General features: G+C 44.7%; 1 protein-coding gene and 1 pseudogene across 2 annotated transcripts in view; one reads left to right on the plus strand and one right to left on the minus strand.

Annotated features, from left to right (window-relative positions):
- Nucleotides 1–25,773, minus strand: part of LOC139272927 (guanylate-binding protein 1-like) — a 64,344-nt gene that overhangs the window by 19,023 nt on the left and 19,548 nt on the right. For both annotated transcript variants that reach the window (XM_070889050.1, XM_070889051.1), the window contains 2 exons: nt 20,007–20,191; nt 16,631–16,858 (listed from right to left, as the gene is read on the minus strand). In XM_070889050.1, coding sequence (XP_070745151.1) covers nt 16,631–16,858; nt 20,007–20,191 — 413 coding nt within the window. The remainder of the gene's footprint in view (nt 1–16,630; nt 16,859–20,006; nt 20,192–25,773) is intronic.
- On the plus strand, nt 8,969–9,141 carry LOC139274232 (U2 spliceosomal RNA; annotated as a pseudogene).

Raw genomic sequence — 25,773 nt, forward strand, 5'->3', positions numbered from 1 at the left:
GTACAAAAGCAGGGAGGTCCTGCTGCAACTGTACAGGGTATTGGTGAGGCCCCACCTGGAGTACTGCGTGCAGTTTTGGTCACCTTACTTAAGGAAGGATATACTGGCTTTGGAGGGGGTACAGAGACGATTCACTAGGCTGATTCCGGAGATGAGGGGGTTACCTTATGATGATAGATTGAGTAGACTGGGTCTTTACTCGTTGGAGTTCAGAAGGATGAGGGGTGATCTTATGGAAACATTTAAAATAATGAAAGGGATAGACAAGATAGAGGCAGAGAGGTTGTTTCCACTGGTAGGGGAGACTAGAACTAGGGGGCACAGCCTCAAAATACGGGGGAGCCAATTTAAAACAGAGTTGAGAGGGAATTTCTTCTCCCAGAGGGTTGTGAATCTGTGGAATTCTCTGCCCAAGGAAGCAGTTGAGGCTAGCTCATTGAATGTATTCAAATCACAGATAGATAAGATTTTTAACCAATAAGGGAATTAAGGGTTACGGGGAGCGGGCGGGTAAGTGGAGCCAAGTCCACGGCCAGATCAGCCATGATCTTGTTGAATGGCGGAGCAGGCTCGAGGGGCTAGATGGCCTATCCTGTTCCTAATTTTTATGTTCTTATGTTCTAATGATGACACACTTAGGACGGGTGGGCAGCAGCGGAGCGGCAGTGGGGGGAGAGAGTCACCGCTGGGATAGCGCAGGAGCAGAATTTTGATAATGGCAGTCATTACACAAAAATTCAGCAGCCATTGCACTCTGCCGCGTGGTCGCTGATTTCCGGTGTGAACAGGCCTTAAGGAAAGGGGATGTTTTCAGCACAACAAGGAAGGAGGCATTGCTGGATCTGGTTCTGGGGAATGAGATAGGTCAAGTGGAGCAAGTATCATCAGGGGAATATTTAGAGAGCTGCGATCTCAGTGTCATTAGGTTTAGACCAGCTGTGGAATAGGACAGAGAGCAATCTAGTTTAAAATTTCTTAATTGGAGAAAGCCCAATTTCAGTGGGTTGAGAATGGAGCTGGCTTGGGTAAATTGGAATCAAAGATTGGTGGGCAAAATTGTAATCGAAAAATGGGCTGCCTTTAAAGAGGAGATGGTTCGGGTACAGTCGAGGTACATTCCCACGAGGGAAAAGGGAGGGTAACCAAAGCCACTCCCTGGTTGATGAAAAGCATAGAGACTAAGTTGAATCAGAAAAAGGGACATATGACAGATGTCAGTGTGAGAATACAAGGGAGAACCAGGCTGAATACAGAAAGTTCAGAGGGGAAATGAAACATAAAATAAGAGGGGCAAAGAGAGTATGAGAATAGATTGGCAGCTAACATAAAAAAGGACATTCAAAGGTCTTCTACAGGCATATAAATAGTAAACGGATAGTAAGAGGAGGGGTGGGCCGATTAAGGACCTAAATGGAGACCTACACATGGAGGCAGAGGGCATGGCTGAGGTACTGAATGAGGACTTTGCATCTCATTCACCAAGGAAGAAGATGCTGCCAAAGTCATAGTGAAAGGGGAGGTGGTTGAGATAGTGGATGGGATAAAAATTGATAAGGACGAGATACTAGAAAGGCTGCTTGTACTTGAAGTAGATAAGTCACCAGGACCGGATGGGATGCATCCTAGGATGCAAAGGGAAGTAAAAGTGGAAATTGCAGAGGTACTGGCCATAATCCTCCTTGGATACGGCCTGGTGCCAGAGAAGCGATAATCCAGAAAGAATGAGAAGAGGCAATATAAACTGAAGGGTACAATTCTAATTAACAGTCACTTGGACAAGTGTGGATTCTTTAAGGAAAGTGAGCACGGATTTGTTAAAGGCAAATTGTGTTTAACCAACTTGATTGAGGGTTGATGAGGGCATTGCTGTTGATGTGGTGTGCATGGCCTTCAAAAAAGTGTTTGATAAAGTGCCACATAATAGGCTTGCCAGCAAAGTTCAAGCCCATGGAATAAAAGGGACGGGGCAGCATGGTACGAAATTGGCTGAGTGACAGGAAACAGAGAGTAGTGGTGAACGGTTGTTTTTCGGACTGGAGGAAGGTTTACAGTGGTGCTCCCCAGGGGTCAGTACTGGGATTACTGCTTTTCTTGATATATTAATGAATTAAACTTGGGTGTACAGGGCACAATATCAAAATTTGCAGATGACATAAAACTTGGAAGTATAGTGAACAGTGAGGAGGTTAGTGATAGACTTCAAGAGGACGTAGACAGGCTGGTGGAATTTGCGGACATGTGGCAGATGAAATCTAATGCAGAAAAAAGTGATATATTTTTGTAGGAAAAAATGAAAAGAGGAAATATAAACTAAAGGTACAATTCTAAAGGGGGTGCATGAACAGAGACTTGGGGATATATGCGCACAAATCATTGAAGGTAGCAGGGCAGGTTGAGAGAGCGGTTAAAGAAGCATACGGGATACAGGGCTTCATAAATAGAGGTATAGGGTACAAAAGCAAAGAAGTTATGATGAACCTTTATAAATCACTGGTTTGGCTTCAACTGGAGTATTGTGTCCAATTCTGGGCACCACACTTTAAGAAGGATATGAAGGCCTTAAAGGGTGTTGCAGAAAAGATTTACAAGAATGGTTCCAGCGATGAGGGATTTCAGTTGCGTGGACAAACTGGAGAAGCTGGGGTTGTTTTCCCTAGAGCAGAGAAGGTTGAAAAGATATTTAATAGTGGTGTTCAAAATCACAAGGGATCTAGACAGAGTATATAGAGAGAAATGGTTCCCATTGGCGGAAAGGTTGCGAACCAGAGGACACAGAGGATTTAAGGTGATTGTCAGAAGAACCAAGGGTGACATTAGAGGAAAATCTTTTTTATACAGCAAGTGGTTAAGATCTGGAATGTGCTGTCTGAAAGGGTGGTGGATGCAGATTCTATCATGGCTTTCAGTAGGGAATTGGATAATTACCTGAAGGAAAAAAATAGGTAGGGCTACGGGGAAAGGGTGTGGTAGTGGGTCTAGCTGAAGCGCTCTCAGAGCACGGCATGGGCTCATTGGGCCAAATGGCCTCCTTCTGTGCAGTAACCATTCTATGATTCTGTCATTCTATAAACAAAGTAAAGGCAACTTTTATGTTCATCAGAAGGATATTCAGTCCAAGTGGCTTCTTGTAAATACAGTTAGAGCTGAAAGGACCCCGATTTCCCGGAAAGTCAGTTTCAGTTTTAGCTCACAGATAAACAGCCCGAGTCTCACCACACATCGGGGAACTGGGCGGACCCAGATGTCACGTCTGTTTTTGTTATCTCTCTTCCTGTCTACTTCCCTGCCAATCTCAAAAGCAATTTGCTTTCTGCAGAAAAGGTGCAAAAGCAGCTTGCTTTCTCAGTTGCTGTTCCACCAGCGAGTGCAATTCATTTGCAACTTTTCTCTGCTCTGCGCTCATGTTGTCCATTTTCATTTGCTGTGTATTCATTTGTAAATTCACACAGTTGGCTGAATGTTACTTTACTGAATAAAAGGCATTTTTATTTTATTATAATAGTGGAGCCAATATTATTACAGATGCTTCGTGATTGCTTTTATGTCATTCTTGAACTTAAGTTCCACAAACATGTTGGGAACAAAATAGCAATCGTTTTAACTGACCACTTTAAAATTTGGGGAATAATGTTTCTCTGTTAAAATGTTTTAATAATTTCATCAGCTGGGTTTAAGGCGGCAGAAATTGGAAAAGGAGCGGTATTGCTAATCAGGGAGAGATTGAAATATAACAAAATTGCTGATTGAATTTTGGGGGAAATGATATATCTGAGTCAGTTTGGGCAGAGATCTATGATATCGAATGTGGAAAATAATGGAGAATAGCTGTAGATTACAGGGAAGGGAAATACTTGTGGGATTATCCGAGGAAAGGAAAGGTGCATCAAGGGAGAGAATGTTAATACACCTGAGGATTATATTACCTGAATTACAAAAAAGATTGTACAATTCAGGTACAAAAAATAATTGAAAAGGCTAATATAATGCTGGCATTTATCTCACAAGGACTGGAATATAAAGGGGTGGAAGTTATGTTATAGTTCTATAAAACTCTGGTTAAGCCACATCCGAAGTACTGCATTCAGTTCATAAGAAAAACATAAGAAATAGGAGTAGGAGTAGGTCATTTGGCCCCTCGAGGCTGCTCCGCCATTTAATAAGATCATGGCTGATCTGATCATGGACTCAGCTCCACTTCCCTGCCCGCTCCCCATAACCCTTTATTCCCTCATCGCTAAAAATCTGTCCATCTCCGCCTTAAATATGTTCAATGGCCCAGCTTCCACAGCTCTCTGAGGCAGAGAATTGCACAGATTTACAACCCTCTGAGAGAAGAAATTCCTCCTCATCTCAGTTTTAAATGAGACTTACTCTGAGACTATGTCCCCTAGTTCTAGATTCGCCCATGAGGGGAAACATCCTCTCTGCATCCAGCTTGTCGAGCCCCCCTCAGTATCTAATATGCTTCAATAAGGTCACCTCTCATTCTTCTAAACTCCAATGAGTATAGGCCCAACCTGTTCAACCTTTCTTTATAAGTCAAGCTCTTCATCTCTGGAATCAACCCAGTGAACGTTCTCTGAACTGCCTCCATTGCAAGTATATCACTCCTTAAATATGGAGACCAAAACTGTGTGACCTCACCATTACCCTTTTCTGTTGTAGCAGGACTTCCCTGCTTTTATACTCTATCCCCCTTGCAATAAAGGCCAACATTCCATTTGCTACTTCCTGTACCTGCATACTAACTTTTTGTTTCATGCACAAGGACCCCCAGGTCTCTCTGTACTGCAGCATTTTGTAATCTCTCTCTATTTAAATAATAATTTGTTTTTTTTTTAATTCTCCTGCCAAAGTAGATAACTTCACATTTTCCCACATTATATTTCATCTGCCAAATGTTTGCCAATTCACTTAGGCTGTCTATATCACTTGGCAGATTTGTTGTGTCCTCCTCACGACTTGCTTTCCTGTCCATCTTTGTATCGTCAGCAAACGTGGCTACAATACACTTGGTCCCTTCATCCAAATCATTAATTTAGATTGTAAATAGTTGAGGCCCCAGCACCGATCCCTGTGGCACCCCACTAGTTACCGTTTGCCAACTGGAAAATGACCCATTTATCCCGACTCTCTCTATCCTGTTAGTTAACCAATTCACTATCCAAGCTAATATATTACCCCCAACCCCATGAGCTCTTATCTTGTGTAGGTCCGACAAGCTCAATTTAGGGAGCTAGTAGTTAAATTAAAAAGTAGGACCTCAAAGATAGTAATCTCAGGATTGCTACCAGTGCCACATGCTAGTCAGAGTAGAAATAGCAGGATAGTTAAGGAGAAGCTTGCAGAAGAAAGTCACAGCGGAAGGGCAGGTAGAGAGAGATGGTAATTGGGGGAGTAGAACGTGGTGGGGGGGGAAGCGAGATTGTGGTGGGGGGGGGGAAGCGAGATTGTGGTGGGGGGGGGAAGCGAGATTGTGGTGGGGGGGGGAAGCGAGATTGTGGTGGGGGGGGGGAAGCGAGATTGTGGTGGGGGGGGGGGGGAAGCGAGATTGTGGTGGGGGGGGGGGGGAAGCGAGATTGTGGTGGGGGGGGGGGGGAAGCGAGATTGTGGTGGGGGGGGGGGGAAGCGAGATTGTGGTGGGGGGGGGAAGCGAGATTGTGGTGGGGGGGGGAAGCGAGATTGTGGTGGGGGGGGGGGGGAAGCGAGATTGTGGTGGGGGGGGGGAAGCGAGATTGTGGTGGGGGGGGGGGGAAGCGAGATTGTGGTGGGGGGGGGGGGGGAGAAGCGAGATTGTGGTGGGGGGGGGGGAAGTGAGATTGTGGTGGGGGGGGGAGAAGCGAGATTGTGGTGGGGGGGGGGAGAGAAGCGAGATTGTGGTGGGGGGGGGAGAAGCGAGATTGTGGTGGGGGGGGGAGAAGCGAGATTGTGGTGGGGGGGGGAGAAGCGAGATTGTGGTGGGGGGGGGGAGAGAAGCGAGATTGTGGTGGGGGGGGGAGAAGTGAGATTGTGGTGGGGGGGGGGGAAGTGAGATTGTGGTGGGGGGGGGAGAAGCGAGATTGTGGTGGGGGGGGGGAGAGAAGCGAGATTGTGGTGGGGGGGGGAGAAGCGAGATTGTGGTGGGGGGGGAGAAGCGAGATTGTGGTGGGGGGGGGAGAAGCGAGATTGTGGTGGGTGGGGGGGGGAAGCGAGATTGTGGTGGGGGGGGGAGAAGCGAGATTGTGGTGGGGGGGGGAAGCGAGATTGTGGTGGGGGGGGGGGGAAGATCTAAAGCGAGAGCTTTAAACTAATTAGTTGGGGGCGGGGGGAGGGTTCAGGTGAGCAGAAACCTAAAAGCACAAAGAACAAGGTGAAGGCAATAGAGCAGGGTAGCATTGGGGAAACAAAAACCAGAGCGTGACAGGAAAGGACAGAATCTATAAAGATCAGAGTGTATCAGAAACTGGGGCCGTAGCAGGAGAAAATGGGAAGAACACACATTTAAATCTCTATCGGAATGCACACAGCATTCGGAACAAATTAGATGAGCTGTCAGCACAAATAGTTACAAATAGATATGATCTGGTATCCATAACAGAGACGTGGTTGCAAGGTGACCAAGACTGGGATCTAAACATTCAGGGGTACTTTACAATTCGGAAGGAAGAACAGAAAGGAAAAGGAGGTGGGGTAGCTCTGATGATAAAGGATGGAATCGCTGCAATAGTGAGAAACGATATTGCCTCAAATGATCAGGATGTTGAAACAGTTTGGGTGGAGATAAGGAATAATAAGGGGAAAAAGGTCACTGATGGGCGTAGACTATAGGCCCCCTAACAGTTGCAACTCTGTTGGTTGGAGTATAAACCAACAAATAAGTGGGGGCTTGTAAAAAGGGAACAGTAATAATCATGGGTGATTTTAACCTCCATATTGATTGGACAAATCAAATTGGTCAGGGTAGCCTTGAGGAAGAGTTCATAGAGTGCATAAGGTACGGGTTCCTTGAGCAGTATGTAACGGAACCAACCAGGGGGCAGGCTATCTTAGATCTGGTCCTGTGTAATGAGACAGGATTAATAAACAATCTCCTAGTAAAGGATCCCCTTGGAATGAGTGATCATAACATGGTTGAATTTCAAATTCAGGTGGAGGGCGAGAAAGTTGGATTACAAACCAGCGTACTCAGCTTAAATAAAGGAGACCACAAAGGTATGAGTGCAGAGTTGGTTAAATTGGACTGGGAAAATAGATTAAAGTGCAGGGGGGTTGATGAGTGAGTGGCGTACATTTAAGGAGTTATTTCATAATAAAGGATGGTATACAATTAAAAACAAAGGCATACAAAGTGGATAAAAATAGTGGAAGGGCACTAGTTTAAGCTTTTAAAAGCTGGCAAAGAATGACTAAAAAAAATGATTAAGAAAGGGAAGATAGACTATGATGGGGAGTCAGGAGGCGGAGCAGCAGTTGTGCAGCCTACAAAAGGCCCAACAGGAGCGTCGGCAGATCGGAGAGGCCGGCTGGTGCAGCTGCAGCAAGGAGGCAAAAAAGTAGAAAAAAATCTAAAGGTGACGTCACAGCCAAGGGGGTAAGTGATTGGCTGGTGATTGGTGAGTAGTTTATTCTTTTTCTTTTCTTTATCAGTAAGTAAGCTTTAGCATTGTTGTTGCCAAATTAAGTTAATCCAGGGGTTAAGTCATGGCAGGAGAGCTCGGACACATATTATGCTCCTCCTGTGTTATGTGGGAATTCAGGGACGCTTCCATTGTCCCTGACGACTACATGTGCGGGAAGTGTATCCGCCTGCAGCTCCTGACAGACCGCATTACGGCACTGGAGCTGCGGGTGGATTCACCCTGGAGCATCCACGATGCTAAGAATGACGTGAATAGCACGTTTAGTGAGTTGACCACACCGCAGTTAAAGGGTAGTCAGCCAGATAGGGGATGGGTGACCAACAGGAAGAGCAGTGGAAGGAAGGTAGTTCAGGGGTCCTCTGCGGTCATCCCCCTGCAAAACAGATACACCGCTTTGGGTATTGTTCAGGGGGATGACTCATCGGGGGAGAGCAGCAACAACCAAATTCATGGCATCGTGGGTGGCTCTGCTGCACAGGAGGGCAGGAAAAAGAGTGGGAGAGCTATAGTGGTAGGAGATTCTATTGTAAAGGGAATAGATAGATGTTTTTACAGCCGCAACCAAGACTTCAGGATGGTATGTTGCCTCCCTGATGCAAGGGTCAAGGATGTTTCGGAGCGGGTGCAGGACATTTTGAAGGGGGAGGGTGAACAGCCAGTTGTTGTGGTGCATATAGGTACCAACAATATAGGTAAAAAATGTGATGAGGTCCTACAAGACGAATTTAGGGAACTAGGAGCTAAATTTAAAAAGTAGGACCTCAAAAGTAGAAATCTCAGGATTGCCACCAGTGCCACATGCTAGTCAGAGTAGTAATCGCAGGATAGCTCAGATGAATACGTGGCTTGAGGAGTGGTGCAGAAGGGAGGAATTCAAATTCCTGGGACATTGGAACCGGTTCTGGGGGAGGTGGGACCAGTACAAACCGGACAGTCGACACCTGGGCAGGACCGGAACCAATATCCCAAGGGGAGTGTTTGCTAGTGCTGTTGGGGAGAATATGGCAGGGGGATGGGAACCTATGCAGGGAGACAGAGAGAAGTAGAATGGGGACAGAAGCAAAAGATAGAAAAAAAGAAAAGTAAAAGTGGAGGGCAGAGAAACCAAACGCAAAAAGCAAAAAGGGCCACATTACAGCAAAATCCTAAAGGGGCAAAGCATGTTAAAAAGACAAGCCTGAAGGAGTATTCGGAATAAGGTAGACAAATTAACTGCGCAGATAGCAGTTAACAGATATGATGTAATTGGCATCACAGAGACATGGCTCCAGGGTGACCAAGGCTGGGTACTCAACATCCAGAGGTATTCAACATTTAGGAAGGATAGACAGAAACGAAAAGGAGGTGGGGTGGCGTTGCTGGTCAAAAATCAAGTGTAGTATCTGTTCTTATCAGTTTAATATCCCCTATGGGGACATGATATTGAATTGATTTTTGGACAGGGAGCTGGATCAGGGGCATGCCCCGTCCACTCCATGCATCGACCTGGTATTGCAATATTTCCAGGAACGGTGCAACTTCGCCTCTCGGCCTTTTGGCCTAAGATCAAACACATTGTCGTAAAGTGATCTTTGGCGTTAGAATTGATCTGTAACGAAATTGGATTAAAAAAAAAGACCTCCCTGCTCCTATACCCAAATCCCCTATGAAGGCCAACATAACATTTGCATTCTTCACCGCCTGCTGTACCTGAATGCCAACTTTCAATGACTGATATACCATGACACCCAGGTCTCGCTGCACCTCCCCTTTTCCTAATCTGCCGCCATTCAGATAATATTCTGCCTTCGTGTTTTTGCCACCAAAGTGGATAACCTCACATTTATCCACATTATACTGCATCTGCCATGCATTTGCCCACTCACCTAACCTGTCCAAGCCACCCTGCAGCCTTTTAGCGTCCTCCTCACAGTTCACACTGCCACCCAGTTTAGTGTCATCTGCAAACTTGGAGATATTACACTCAATTCCCTCATCTAAATCATTAATGTATATTGTAAATAGCTGGGGTCCCAGCACTGAGCCTTGCGGTACTGCACTAGTCACTGCCTGCCATTCTGAAAAGAACCCGTTTATCCCGACTCTCTGCTAACCAGTTCTCTATCCATGTCAGTACATTACCCCCATAATAAGGTTTAATTTTACACACCAATCTCTTGTGTGGGACCTTGTCAAAAGCCTTTTGAAAGTCCAAATACACCACATCCACTGGTTCTCCCTTGTCCACTCTACTAGTTACATCCTCAAAAAATTGTAGAAGATTTGTCAAGCAGGATTTCCCTTTCATAAATCCATGCTGACTTGGGCCGATCCAGTCACTGCTTTCCAAATGTGTTGCTATTTCATCTTTAATAATTGAGTCCAGCATTTTCCCCACTAATGATGTCAGGCTAACCGACCTTTAATTACCTGTTTTCTCTCTCCCTCCTTTCTTCAAAAGTGGTGTTACATTAACTACCCTCCAGTCCATAGGAATCGATAAGAGTCGATAAACTGCTGGAAAATGATCACCAATGCATCCACTATTTCTAGGGCTACTTTCTGAAGTACTCTGTGATGCAGACTATCAGGCTCCAGGGATTTATCGGCCTTCAATCCCATCAATTTCCTGCCGAATAAGGATTTCCTTCAGTTCCTCCTTCTCACTGGACCTTCGGTCCCCTAGTATTTCTGGAAGGTTATTTGTGTCTTCCTTCGTGAAGATAAAACTAAAGTATTTGTTTAATTGGTCCGCCATTTCTTTGTTCCCCATTATAAATTCACCTGAATCTGACTGCAAGGGACCTATGTTTGTTTTCACTAATCTTTTTCTTTTTACATATCTATAGAAGCATTTGCAGTCAGTTTTTATGTTCCCAGCAAGCTTCCTCTCATACTCTATTTCCCCCCCTCCTAATTAAACCCTTTGTCCTCCTCTGTTGTATTACAAAATTCTCCCAGTCCTCAGGTTTGCTCCTTTTTCTGGACAATTTATATGCCTCTTCCTTGGATTTAACACTATCCTTAATTTCCCTTGTTAGCCACGGTTGAGCCACCTTTTTACTCTGGATTTTTACTCCAGACAGGGATTTACAATTGTTGAAGTTCATCCATGTGATCTTTAAATGTTTGCCATTGCCTATCCACCGTCAACCCTTTAAATATCGCTCGCCAGTCTATTCTAGCTAATTCACATCTCATACCATCAAAGTTATCTTTCCTTCAGTTCAGGACCCTAGTCTCTGAATTAACTGTGTCACTCTTCATCCTAAAATAAAAGAATTCTGCCATATTATGGTCACTCTTCCCCAAGGGTCCTCGCATAACAAGATTGCTAATTAGTCCTTGCTCATTACACATCGCCCAGTCTAGTTGAAACCCATGGAATAAAAGGGAGAGTGGCAGCCTGAATATGAAGTTGGCTGAGTGACAGGAAACAGAGTAGTGGTGAATGGTTGTTTTTCAGGCTGGAGGTAGGTTTACAGTGGTGTTCCCCCGAGATCAGTTCTAGGACCACTGCTTTTCATGATATATATTAATGACTTGGATGTTGGTGTACAGTGCACAATTTCAAAATTTGCAGATGATGCAAATCTTGATAGTGTAGTAAAAAGAGAGGAGGAAAGTGATAGACTTCAGGAAGACAGAGACAGACTGGTGAAATAGGCAGACACGTGGCAGATGAAGTTTAACGCAGAAAAGTGTGAAGTGATGCTTTTTGGTAGAAAGAATGAGGAGAGGGCATATAAACTAAATGATACAATCCTAAAGGAGGTGCACGAACAGAGAGACCTGGGGGTATATGTGCAAAAATTGTTGAAGATGGCAGGGCAGGTTGAGAAAGTAGCTAAAAAGGCTTATGGGTTCCTGGGCTTCATAAATAGAGATATAGAGTTCAAAAGTGTGGAAATTATGATTAACATTTATAAAACACTGGTTCGGCCCCAACTGGAGTATTGTGTCCAATTCTGGGCACCACACTTTAGGAAGGATGTGAATGCCTTAGATAAGATGCAAAAAGATTTCTGAGAATGATTCCAGGAATGAGGGATTTCAGTTACATTGATACACTGGAGAAGCTGGAGCTCGTTGGTGCAGAGAAGATTGAGAGAATATTTGACAGAGGTGTTCAAAATCATGAGCAGTCTGGACAAAGTGGATAGAGAGAAACTGTTCCCATTAGCAGAAGGGTCAAGAACCAGAGGACACAGATTTAAGGTGATGGGCAAAATGACCAAAGGCGATGTTAAAAACGTTTTTACGCAGCGAGTGGTTATGATCTGGAATGCAGTGCCTGAAAGGGCAGTGGAGGAAGTCTCAGTTTTACTTTCAAAAGGGAAGTGGATAATTATCTGACGGAAAAAAATTGCAAGGCTATGAGGAGAGGGCAGGGAAGTGGGACTAGCAGAGAGTTGGCACGGGCTCGATGGGCCGAATGGCCTCCTTCCATGTTGGAACTATTCTATGATTCTATGTATCAACAGCTGCCGTCTGGAAAAAATAGGGGCAGAGGTTATGGTCTGAAATTGTTGAACTCGATGTTGAGTCCAGAAGGCTGCAATGTGCCTAATCGAAAGATGAGGTGCTGTTCCTCAAGCTTACTTTGAGCTTCATCGGAACTGGGCAGGTTAGATGCAGGAAAAATGTTCCCAATCTTGGGGAAGTCCAGAACCAGGGGTCACAGTCGAAGGATAAGGGGTAGGCCATTTAGGATCGAGATGAGGAGAAACTTCTTCACTCAAAAAGTTGTTAACCTGTGGAATTCTCTACCACAGAGATGCCAGTTCATTGGATATATTCAAGAGGGAGTTAGATATGGCCCTGATGGCTAAAGGGATCAAGGGGTATGGAGAGAAAGCTGGAAAGGGGTACTGAGGTGAATGATCAGCCATGATCTTATTGAATGGTGGTGCAGGCTCGAATGGCCTACTCCTACACCTATTTTCTATGTTTCTATAACAAAAGTTTCTATAGGTATAAGAAAAGAAAAAGAGTGGCGAAATAAATGTCGGTCCCTTGAAGGACGAGACCGGGGAATTAGTGATGGGGAACATGGAGATGGCAGAGTACAAATATTTTGTATCAGTTTTACTTTAGAGAACACTAAAAATATCCCAATAGTGGAGAGTCAAGAGGCTATGGGGTGGGGGTAGGAACTTAACACAATCACAATCACTAAGAACGTCATACTCAGTAAGATAATGGGACTAAAGTTGGATTAATCCCCTGGACCTGATGCCTTACATCCTAGTGTTTTAAGAGAAGTGACTGCAGAGATAGTGGATGCATTGGTTGTAATCTACCAAAATTCCCTGGATTCTGGGGCAGTTCCAGTCGATTGGAAAACCGCAAATGTAACACCCCTATTTAAAAAAGGAGGCAGACAAAAAGCAGGAAACTATAGACCAGTTAGCCTAACATCTGTCATTGGGAAAATGCTGGAGTCCATTATTAAGGAAGCAGTAGCAGGACAGTTGGAAAAGCATGATTCAATCAAGCAGAGGCAGCATGGTTTTATGAAAGGGAAATCATGTTTGAAAAATTTGCTGGGCTTCTTTGAGGATGTAACAAGCAGGGTGGATAAGGGGGAACCAGTGGATGTGGTGTATTTGGATTTCCAGAAGGCATTCGATAAGGTGCCATATAAGAGTTTACTGCAGACGATAAAAGCTCACGGGGTTGAGGGTAATACATTAGCATGGAGAGAGGATTGGCTAACGAACAGAAAACAGAGAGTCGGGATAAATGAGTCATTTTCCGGTTAGGAAATAGTGCTGCAGGGATCGATGCTGGGTCCTCAACTATTTACAATCTATACTAATGACTTGGATGAAGAGACCGAGTGTAATGTAGCCAGATTTGCTGATGATACAAAGATGGGTGGGAAAGCAAATTGTGAGGAGGACACAAAAAATCTGCAAAGGGATATAGACAGGCTAAGTGAGTGGGCAAATATTTGGCAGATGAAGTATAATGTAGGAAAATGTGAGGTTGTCCACTTTGGCAGAAATAATATAAAAACAAATTATAATTTAAATGGAGAAAAATTGCCAAGTAATGCAGTACAGAGGGACCTGGGGGTCCTTGAGCATGAAACACAAAAAGTTAGTATGCAGGTACAGCAAGTAATCAGGAAGGCAAATGGAATGTTGGCCTTTATTGCAAGGGGGATAGAGTATAAAAACAGAGAAGTTCTGCTACAATGGTACAGGATATTGGTGGGGCCACACCTGGAGAACAGTTTTGGTCTCGGTATTTAAGGAAGGATATACTTGCATTGAAGGCTGTTCAGAGAAGGATCACTTGATTTCATTTCCGGAAATGAAGAGATTGACTTATGGAAAGAAACATAAAACATTGAAATTTACAGCACAGAAGGAGGCCATTTCGGCCTATTGTGTCCACACTGGCCGACAAAGAGCCACATGGCTCTTGGTCAGCAGCCCTAAAGGTTACATATAAACCTATGAATAATGACAGAAAGGTAAAGAGCACCCAGCCCAACCAGCCTGCCTCACCACAACTGCAACACCCCTTATACTAAAATATTCTACACTCCACCCCAACCGGAGTCATGTGATCTCTTGGGAGAAGCAAAAACCCAGGCCAATTGAGGGAGAAAAAAATCTGGGGAAGTTCCTCTCCAACCCATCCAGGCAATTGAAACTAGTCCAGGAGATCACCCTGGCCATATTCTATTCCCTGCAGCACTTACCATTATATCTGCTCCATCCAACAAAAGGTCATCCAGTATAATTCCAATTACCAGCTCTAGGTCCATAGCCCTGCAGGTTACTGCACTTTAAGTGCCCATCCAACCACCTCTTAAGTGGTGAGAGTTTCTGCATCCACCACTCTTCCAGGCAGCGAGTTCCAGATTCCCACAACCCTCTGCGTAAAGAAGCCCCCCCCCCTCAAATCCCCTCTAAACCTTCCACCAACCACCTTAAAACTATGCCCCCTCATAATAGGCCCCTCCACCAATGGAAATAGACCCTTACTATCTACTATGTCCAGGCCCCTCAATATTTTGTACACCTCAATGAGGTCTCCTCTTAATCTCCTCTGTTCCAATGAGAACAAACCCAGCCTATCCAATCTGTCCACATAACTAAGATTCTCCATTCCAGTCAGCATCCTAGTAAATCTCCTCTGCACCCTCTCTAGAGCAATCACGTCCTTCCAATAACATGACGACCAGAACTGCACGCAATACTCCAGCTGTGGCCCAATCAAAGTATTATACAATTTAAGCATAACCTTCCTGCTCTTAGATTCTATGCCTTGGCCAATAAAGGCAAGCATTCCATATGCCTTCTTAACCACCTGGCCTGCTACTTTTAGGGATCTGTGGACAAGCACTCCAAGGTCCCTTTGTTCATCTACACTATTAAGTGGCCTACTGCTTAATGTGTATACCCTTTCCTTATTAGCCCTCCAAAAGTGCATCACCTCACACTTCTCGGAATTAAATTCCATCTGCCACTGCTCTGCCCACCTGACCAGTAGATTGATATCCTCCTGCAGCCCATGACTTTCCTCTTCTTATCAGCCAATTTTAGTGTTATCTGCAAACTTCTTAATCATACTCCCTATATTCAAATCTAAAATCGTTAATATATACCACAAAAAGCAAGGGACCCAGTACTGAGTCCTGCAGAACCCCACTGGAAATATCCTTCCAGTCACAAAAACATCCATCAATCATTACCCTTTGCTTCCTACCTCCAAGCCAATTTTGGATCCAACTTGACACCTTGCCCTGTATCCCATGGGCTTTAACCTTCATGTGGGACCTTATCAAAAGCTTTGCTAAAGTTTATATATACTACATCGTACGCACTACCCTCATTGAATTTTTTGAGGAGGTAACCAAGAGGGTCAATCAGTTTAGTCAGATACGATCTTCCCTTAACAAATCCGCGCTGACTGTCCCTAATTAATCCTTGCCTTTCCAAATGCAGATTTATCCTGTCTTTCAGGATCTTTTCCAATAATTTTCCCACCAATGAGGTTAGGTTGACAGGCCTGTAATTACTCGGCCTAGCTCATTCTCCTTTCTTAAACAAGGTTATTACATTACCAGTCCACCAATCTTCCGATACCATTCCCAGATCCAAAGAGGACTGGAAAATGATGGTCAAGGCCTCTGTTATTTCCTCTTTTACTTCGCTCAGCAGCCTGGGATGCATTTCATCTGGGCCTGGGGACTTATCTACTTTCAAAGCTGCTAAACCCCTTAATACTTCCTCTCTCACTATATTTATTTCACCCAGAATATCACACTCCTCCTATAAAGATAGGTTGAGTCAGAAGAATGAGAGGTGATCTTATTAAAACATACAAGATAATGAGAGGGCTTGACAAGGTGGATGCAGAAAAGATATTTCCACTCAGGGGTAACTAAAACTAGGGGACATTTCCTTAGAATAAGGGACCGCCCAATTAAAACTGAGATGAGAAGACATTTCTTTTCTGAGGGTTGCAAATCTGTGGAATTCTCTGCTGTGGAGGCTGGGTCATTGAATATATTTAAGGCGGAGATAGACAGATTTTTGATAAGGGAATAAAGAGTCATGGGGAGCGGGCAGGGAAGTGGAGCCGAGTCCATGATCAGATCAGCCATGATCTTATTGAATGGCGGAGCAGGCTCGAGTGGCCAAATGGCCTACTCCTGCTCCTATTTCATATGTCCTTATTAAACCAGCATACACTAGATCGTAAACCAGCGCACAATAGATCGTAAACCAGCGCACATTTGATCATAAACCAGCATACAATAGATCATAAGCCAGCATACAATAGATCATAAGCCAGCATACAATAGATCATAAACCAGCGTACATTTGATCGTAAACCAGCGGACGTTTGATCGTAAACCAGCGTACAATAGATCAGAAACCAGCGCACAATAGATCATAAACTATCGTACAATAGATCGGAAACCAATGTATAATGGATTGTAAACCAGTGCTAACTCTCACACTCCAGCTGTTTAATGTCAAACTTTGTCGCACACACACAGCACTTACTTTCACCACTGGACTGGTTGCCACCTGAGAAAGCTTTTATTGGATTGACTCCGTAAACATAGTTGCAAAGTTTCTGACATTCAGCAATGAATTCTTCATCTAGATCTTGTTCTTGATGTCTCCGTTTCCGTTTTGTTGATGGATAAACAAGCATGAAACATTTCCTATTGAGAAAGGAATTCCGGAAAGTGTCTCGATGCACATTGTAAGCTGTCGTTTCTTTGGAACCTGAGGGTCGAAATGAACAAAAATCAGTTCTGAGTCTTTCTCACCTGCATTCCCAAAAACACACCTCTTTCTCCAAATGTTGAGTTCTCATTAAATGTGATACCCCAAGGCTGCCAGATGATACGCTCTTGTGAATGAGAGTGTCACATCGACCCGGCTCTCATGAGTTGACAAATGTGCTGTCCCCATAGTTTCTATTCTGTGTTTCAAAAGAGAATTACGGGATGGTTTTGTTCAAGTACTAAGTCTTAATTATCCAGAGATTTGACAGACTGGGAGGGGCTGGGGGCACAGCGTTTTATAAATCCCGGAGATTCCTGCTCTGCTGATGCCTACAACACAGGTGATGGAAGGATTGAGTGACTGCTCTCTGCTGGTACAGGCTCAAAGTTCCAAGTGCAGTTAGTACATTGGTTTGACTTCAAGCCCATATGTTAAATGTGAGTAGGCAGTATTTGGGATTGCCCAATGAAAATGAGTGTGGATTCATATTTGCCAAAGTTCCCTAATCCAGCAAGGTGGAGATCTTCTGAGCATGCCCTACTGGACTTAATGCGTCCTGCACTTGGTGGGTCAAATGACTGGTCTGTTGCAGTGGGAGAAAATCACAAGGATTCAATGGAACTCTGACTGCACCGGAAGGTATTGTGAGGTTGTGAAGTAAAGCATTCAAGCTGCTTATAAATGAAGCGTTGGAGGATATCATTTTGTTAGAGCTGACAGTGAACCTCCTGCTTTCTTCCTGTCCCCCACCCCAGCTTTGTTACATGTGGTGTTACTACCCACGCCCATAACTCTCGCCTGAGCTCCCCTCTCCAAGCCTCCTCCTGAAATCAGTGATTCCCCATCGTTGCAAGCAAACACCCACAACAGACAGTGGCCAGTCCTGGACCCTCACTCTCAATCTGGCTGTTAAACACTTCCATCTCATCTCTAATCCTTAGCAGCTCAACCTCGGAATCACCGAGGAAGCATCTGGTGAGGAACCAGCTGCAAAGTGCCCAGAGCTGCTCAGTGTCAGAGGGCTACCTTCAATAATGCTAATATACCATGAGAATAAACACTTCAGTGCAATGGAATTACTTTGTCTAGAAATGATCATGATGGTGCGACTATTAATCAGTCATTATCTGCAGTCTAATGCATGAAGTGATAAAAACAATGAACAAAAAAAAAATCAGTTGTTCGCTGCACTGAATTAAGAACAATTCAGATGAAAGTTGGCCTCAAGAGTTTGTGGCGCAGTCAGAGTCCAGTGAAATTCCCACTTGGCTCCCTTCCCCTCTCCCTCACGACCAGTTCCCTGTCTGGCCCAGGCCAGAATACCTGATCGATGATGACTCATAGGGTGGCCTGGTGGGATCTTTAAATCAATGTCCATTTTCACCAGAAGCACCTCATAGAAACATAGAAACATAGAAAATAGGTGCAGGAGCAGGCCATTCAGCCCTTCTAGCCTGCACCGCCATTCAATGAGTTCATGGCTGAACATGAAACTTCAGTACCCCATTCCTGCTTTCTCGCCATACCCCTTGATCCCCCGAGTAGTAAGGACTTCATCTAACTCCCTTTTGAATATATTTAGTGAATTGGCCTCAACTACTTCCTGTGGTAGAGAATTCCACAGGTTCACCACTCTCTGGGTGAAGAAGTTTCTCATCATCTCGGTCCTAAATGGCTTACCCCTTATCCTCAGACTGTGACCCCTGGTTCTGGACTTCCCCAACATTGGGAACATTCTTCCTGCATCTAACCTGTCTAAACCCGTCAGAATTTTAAACGTTTCCATGAGGTCCCCTCTCATTCTTCTGAACTCCAGTGAATACAAGCCCAGTTGATCCAGTCTTTCTTGATAGGTCAGTCCCGCCATCCCGGGAATCAGTCTGGTGAATCTTCGCTGCACTCCCTCAATAGCAAGAATGTCCTTCCTCAAGTTGGGAGACCAAAACTGTACACAATACTCATGGGCATGGAACGAATTGTCTGCACAAAAGGCAACAGTCACTGTGCATGGCTTCAACTCTCAATCAAGGAAATAGATCCTATAAATATCTGTAAATTAATTTGACTTGAAATTTGAATCTAAAATGCTGGAAAATGCACCAACTAAATGATCATGGTGTTGAGGGTAATATATTAGCATGGATAAAGGATTGGTTGACTAACAGAAAACAGAGAGTCGGGATAAATGGTTAATTTTTCGGTTGGAAAACGGTAACTAATGGGGTGCTGCAGGGATCGCTGCTGGGGCCTCAACTATTTACAATCTATATTAATGATTTGGATGAAGGCACCAAGTGTAATGTAGCCAAGTTTGCTGATGATACAAAGATGGGTGGGAAAGCAAGTTGTGAGGAGGACATAAAAAATCTGCAAAGGGATATAGACAGGCTAAGTGAGTGTGCAAATATTGGCAAAACTTTTTGGGGGGTGGGGTGGGGGGGGGGGTTGCAGTCATGATCCCAGAATCACTAGGAAATAATTAGCAACATCGGAATTGCTAGATGACAAAAGACAGAGCTCCATCTAGTTCCTCGTATCCCCTTTCAGACGTTGGTATATTGATGCTTCTCTCCCCACCTGTGCCTATTGGAGTACAGGCTGAAGGAGTGTTGTACCAAAGAGACTACAAATAGCCACACCACAGATACAGTCTTGGAGCACAGAGGAAGGAGAACTTAGCTTCTCTTTAGGGACACCTTTATGCAGACTGTGCAGCGCAAGTCCAATCACAAGCAAAGGGACATAACCATATTGGTCTCCTACATTACTGAGTCTGTCATATCTAATTAGCATAAAGCCTAAAGGCCATGGTGAAGAGAACATCAAGGAATCAGTTGATAGCACAGTGCAGCTGCATAAACCCATGGAGATCACCTTCATCCAGGTTTACTCTCAAAGCTAAGTCTGATTGGTAAACAAAGAGAATGTAAATAATTTGATAGAAATTAATCCTTTATAAGCTATCAGTTATCACTCAAAAATTGTTTGTTATACATATATACATTTAAATATTTATTAATTAATCAGTCCAGATAACTGATGTCTGTACGTGAACAGAAATCTTGTGGAACCGATAAATGAACTGACACATTATTGGAAATAGGTCATGTCAATAATGAACTTATTCTGCTTTTAGTTCACCTACCTTCCTTTCCTCCAAGAGAATACTCTAAATATTGATCCGACGTTACTGTATTTCCATTGATATTCAGATCCAAAGTAAAGTCCCGCACAACCCACACAAAGTGTGGAACGAACCTTGAATGATCTTCATATTTTCCACTGGCCCTGATCTGTTCTTTAATGACTGTTACCAGATTCATTGCATTGCTGGCTCGGGGTTAAGGAGGATAAGCCACGACAGTGATTGTTCATTAAAGGAACAACAAAGTGACAAGGAGCTAGCAGGGTGGGTCAGACACAATAGGCTATACATCAGAACTGCACTTCAATTATTAGATGAAGCAGCTACATTAATGGATGAAGCCATTCTGATGGAGACAATGGGTGAAATTCACCTCAGGCGCTCCAGTAAAATGGGCGATAGTGAATGGGCAGTCTGTTTTCCACACCACCCGATTTTCAGTCCCATTGTAAAAGGTTAGCAGTTTTCACCCCAAAGACATCCGAAACATTTGCTAAAGGTCTCCATTTGAGGATTTTAAAAGATAAAAGGTGCAACAGTTAATGGCAAAACATCTGATTGGATTGAAAATCGGCAGAGCAATAGAAAGGAGATGTGACTATGAATGCACATTGGGACAGAGTGCATTCAGTGAGGGCAACGTGAGGAAGGGTGGGATAAAATGCATGAAAAGCATAAAACGTAAATTACTGTAACACCTTGTACAACATATACCACTGTTCCGAGATGGCACTGTACCAGTTGGCCTGGATTCAAAACAAAAGTACAAATATTTACAAACAGGAAAAGGCCTTTAGGTTGAGTGAGCTGAACACAGCCCAGCTTCATATCATATCACTCAATGCCTTGAATCGAGCCTTTGGATCAAAAAGGCTCTGTGGATGTTCTATTCAGAAAGAAATTTAAAGATACAGGTAGTATTTTCTTAAAGTACAATAGATTAGTATATGTCAAGGGAGACAAATGAAACTTCAGTTTTTGATTTTTATAATTGGTGGAGGAACGGCTGTGCAGAGTGGCGGAATGGATTTGTATGATGCAACAGAATGATCATGTTTTTAATCATGAATAAATCTGAATTTAAAAAATAGTAGCATTCCTGCCTCTGATTCAGAAGGTTCGGGATTCAAACCCCGCTCCAGACATTCCCGATAAGCGGAGACTGGAGTTGCGGCTCAGAATTCTGAGCTCGCATTCAGTCGGATACTTGTGTCCAATGTTCCCTCTAATTTTTATTTTCCCCACACAGCCCCTTTAACAGGCTGCATGGGCCATTCAAAACCGGGAGTGACAGGCTATTCTCTGCTCCACTCCCACTTTGATCTCTCGATCCTCAGCCTCCTACACTGAGAAACATAGAAACATAGAAAATAGGTGCAGGAGTAGGCCATTCGGCCATTCGAGCCTGCACCGTCATTCAAGAAGATCATGGCTGATCATTCCCTCAGTACCCCTTTCCTGCTTTCTCTCCATACCCCTTGATCCCTTTAGCCGTAAGGACCATATCTAACTCCCCCTTGAATATATCCAATTAACTGGCATCTTTGCGGTAGAGAATTCCATAGGATAACAACTCTTTGAGTGAAGAAGTTTCTCCTCATCTCGGTCCTAAATGGCCTGCCCCTTATCCTTAGACTGTGACCCCTGGTTCCGGACTTCCCCAACCTAGGGAACATTCTTCCTGCATCTAATCTGTCCAGTTCCGACGAAGCTCAAAGCAAGCTTGAGGAACAGCACCTCATCTTTCGATTAGGCACATTGCAGCCTTCTGGACTCAACATCGAGTTCAACAATTTCAGACCATAACCTCTGCCCCTATTTTTTCCAGACGGCAGCTGTTGATACATAGAATCATAGAATAGTTCCAACATGGAAGGAGGCCATTCGGCCCATCGAGCCCGTGCCAACTCTCAGCTAGTCCCACTTCCCTGCCCTCTCCTCATAGCCTTGCAATTTTTTTCCTTCAGATACTAATCCACTTCCCTTTTGAAAGTAAAACTGAGACTGCCTCCACCGCCCTTTCAGGCAGTGCATTCCAGGTCATAACCACTCGCTGCGTAAAAACGTTTTTAACATTGCCTTTGGTCATTTTGCCCATCACCTTAAATCTGTGTCCTCTGGTTCTCGACCCTTCTGTTAATGGGAACAGTTTCTCTCTATCCACTTTGTCCAGACTGCTCATGATTTTGAGCACCTCTGTCAAATATTCTCTCAATCTTCTCTGCACCAACGAGCTCCAGCTTCTCCAGTGTATCAATGTAACTGAAGTCCCTCATTCATGGAATCATTCTCGGAAATCTTTTCTGCATCTTATCTAAGGCCTTCACATCCTTCCTAAAGTGTGGTGCCCAGAATTGGACACAATACTCCAGTTGGGGCTGAACCAGGTGTTTTATAAATGTTAATCATAATTTCCACACTTTTGAACTCTATATCTCTATTTATGAAGCCCAGGAACCCATAAGCCTTTTTATCTACTTTCTCAACCTGCCCTGCCATCTTCAACAATTTATGCACATATACCCCCAGGTCTCTCTGTTCGTGCACCTCCTTTAGGATTGTACCATTTAGTTTATATGCCCTCTCCTCATTCTTTCTACCAAAAAGCATCACTTCACACTTTTCTGCATTAAACTTCATCTGCCACGTGTCTGCCCATTTCACCAGTCTGTCTCTGTCTTCCTGAGGTCTATCACTTTCCTCCTCTCTTTTTACTACACTATCAAGATTTGCGTCATCTGCAAATTTTGAAATTGTGCACTGTACACCAACATCCAAGTTATTAATATATATCATGAAAAGCAGTGGTCCTAGAACTGATCTCGGGGGAACACCACTGTAAACCTACCTCCAGCCCGAAAAACAACCATTCACCACTACTCTGTTTCCTGTCACTCAGCCAACTTCGTATTCAGGCTGCCACTCTCCCTTTTATTCCATGGGTTTCAACTTTGCTGGCAAGCCGATTATGTGGCACTTTGTCAAATGTCGTTTGGAAATCCATGTACACTACAACAACCGCATTACCCTCATCAACCCTCTCTCTTATCTCACCAAAAAACTCGATCAAGGCCAGGATGATCTCCTGGACTATTTTCAATTGCCTGGATGGGTCGGAGGGGAATTTTCCCAGATTTCTTTCCTCCAAATTGGCCTGGGTTTTTATCTGGTTTTTGCCTCTCCCAGGAGATCACATGTCTCTGGTTGGGGTGAAACGTAGAATGTTTCAGTGTAAGGGGTGCGGCAGTTGTGTGGGGGCGGACTGGTTCGGCTGGGTGCTCTTTACCCTTCCGCCATTGTTCATAGGTTTATATGTAACCTTCAGGGCTGCTGACCAAGGGCCGTGTAGCTCTTTGTCAGCCGGTGCGGACACGCTAGGCTGAAATGGGCTCCTTCTGCGCTGTAAATCTCTATGTTTCTATGTTTCTAAGTTGCTTAAATATGATTTGCCTTTAACGAATCCGTCTTGTCTTTCCTTAATGAATCTACCCCTATCCAAGTGACTGTTAATGTCTCTGATTACTGTTTCTCAAAGCTTCCTCACTTCCAAGGTTAAAGTGGCCTGTAGTTGCTGGGTTTATCTTTACTCCCTTTTTTGGTGTAACATTTGCAATTCTCCAGTCCTCCGGCACCACACCTGTATCTATGGAGGATTGGAACATTATGGCCAGTACCTCTGAGATTTCCGCCCTCAATTTCCTCAGTATCCTAGGATGCATCCCATCCACTCCGAATGATTTACCTATTTAAGTACAGCCAGGCTTTCTAATACCTCTTTATCAATTTTTACCCCATCAAGTGTCTCCACTTCCTCCTACTTCACTGTCTAAGGCAGCAGCTTCCTCTTTAAGTGAAGCCAGATGCAAAGTACTCATTTAGTTCCTCAGCCTCCATGCGTAGGTCTCCTTTTTGCTCCCTAATCGGCCCCACCCCTCCTCTTACTGCCCGTTCACTATTTATATGCCTATAGAAGACTTGTGGATTACCTTTTATGTTGGCTGCAATTCTATTCTCATAACATCTTTTTGTCCCTCTTACTTTCTTTTTCACTTCTCCTCTGACCTTTCTATATGTAGCCTGATTCTCCGATGTATTTGCAACCTGACATCTGTCATATACACTTTTCTTCTGCTTCATCATATTCTCTATCTGTTTTGTCATTCAGGGAGCTCTGACTTTAGTTGCCCTGCCTTTCCCCCTTGTGTGAATGTACCTTGACTGTACCCAAACTATTTCCTCTTCAAAGGAAGCCCATTGTTCCACTACAGTTTTGTCCACCAATCTTTGATTCCAGTTTACCCAGACCAGATTTGTTCTCATCCCACTGAAATTGGCCTTTCCCCAGTTAAACATTTTTACTCTTGATTTCTCCCTGTCCTTTTCCATAGCTAATCTAAACCTTATGATACTATTATCACTGTTCCCTAAATGTTCACACTTGCTCCAGATCCAAATCCAGCAATGCCTCCTCCTTCATTGGGCCAGAAACATACTGTTCAAGAAAGTGCTCCTGAAAACACTTCAAAAATTCTTCCCTTCGCTGCTCTTTACACTATTATGATCCCACTCAATGGGCCCAAGTTTCCACATGATTCGCGCCTGATTTTTAGGAGCAACTGGTAGAGAACGGACTATTTTAGAAATCGCAATTCTCCACATTTTTTTTTCTGCAGTTCTAGTCAGGTAGAACAGTTCTAGTTTAAAACAGAATTTTTTCTTCAAAAGGGGGCGTGTCCGGCCACTGACGTCTGATTTGAAAGTTTCCACGGTGAAAATGTACTCCAAACTAAAGTAGAATGGAGCCAGTGAAGATTTTTGTAGAACTGAAAAAACCTGTTCTACACATTAAAAAATCAGGCGCAGGTTACAAATTAGGCGTCCAGAACGAGGTGGGGGGGGAAGGGAACTCATTAAATTCGACAATTAAATCCTTATTTATACTTCTACAAATATTATACAAATAAATCCAACCTGAATAAACATTTATAAGCCAAGAAAAGATTAAATAAACCATCTTCCTACCTGTGTGAAAGTGCTTCAGCCAAGGAGAATTCTGCAGTTGTTTGTGCCGCTGAGAGAGAGGGGGGGAGGGGGGGGGGAGGGAGGGAGGGAGGAGAAGAGAGGGGGGGAGGGAGGAGGGGAGGGAGGGAGGAGACAGAGAGGGGGGGGGAGGGAGGAGAAGAGAGGGGGGGAGGGAGGAGAAGAGAGGGGGAGGGAGGGAGGGAGGAGAAGAGAGGGGGGGAGGGAGGGAGGGAGGAGAAGAGAGGGGGGAGGGAGGAGGGAGGGAGGGAGGGAGGAGGGGGGGAGGGAGGGAGGGAGGGAGGAGAAGAGAGGGGGGGAGGGAGGGAGGGAGGGAGGAGAAGAGAGGGGGGGAGGGAGGAGAAGAGAGGGGGGGAGGGAGGAGAAGAGAGGGGGGAGGGAGGGAGGGAGGGGAAGAGAGGGGGGGAGGGAGGGAGGAGGGAGGGAGGGAGGGAGGGGGGGGAGGAGGGAGGGAGGGAGGGGGGAGGAGAGAGGGGGGGAGGGGGGGGGAGGAGAGAGGGGGGGAGGGAGGGGGGAGGAGAGAGGGAGGGAGGGAGGAGAAGAGAGGGGGGAGGAGGGAGGGAGGGAGGAGAAGAGAGGGGGGGAGGGAGGGAGGGAGGGAGGAGAAGAGAGGGGAGGGAGGGAGGGAGGGAGGGAGGGAGAAGAGAGGGGGGAGGGAGGGAGGGAGGGAGGAGAAGAGAGGGGGGAGGGCGGGAGGGAGGGAGGAGAAGAGAGGGGGGAGGGCGGG

Source organism: Pristiophorus japonicus, chromosome 9, assembly GCF_044704955.1.
Source record: "Pristiophorus japonicus isolate sPriJap1 chromosome 9, sPriJap1.hap1, whole genome shotgun sequence".
NCBI classification, from domain to species: domain Eukaryota; kingdom Metazoa; phylum Chordata; class Chondrichthyes; family Pristiophoridae; genus Pristiophorus; species Pristiophorus japonicus.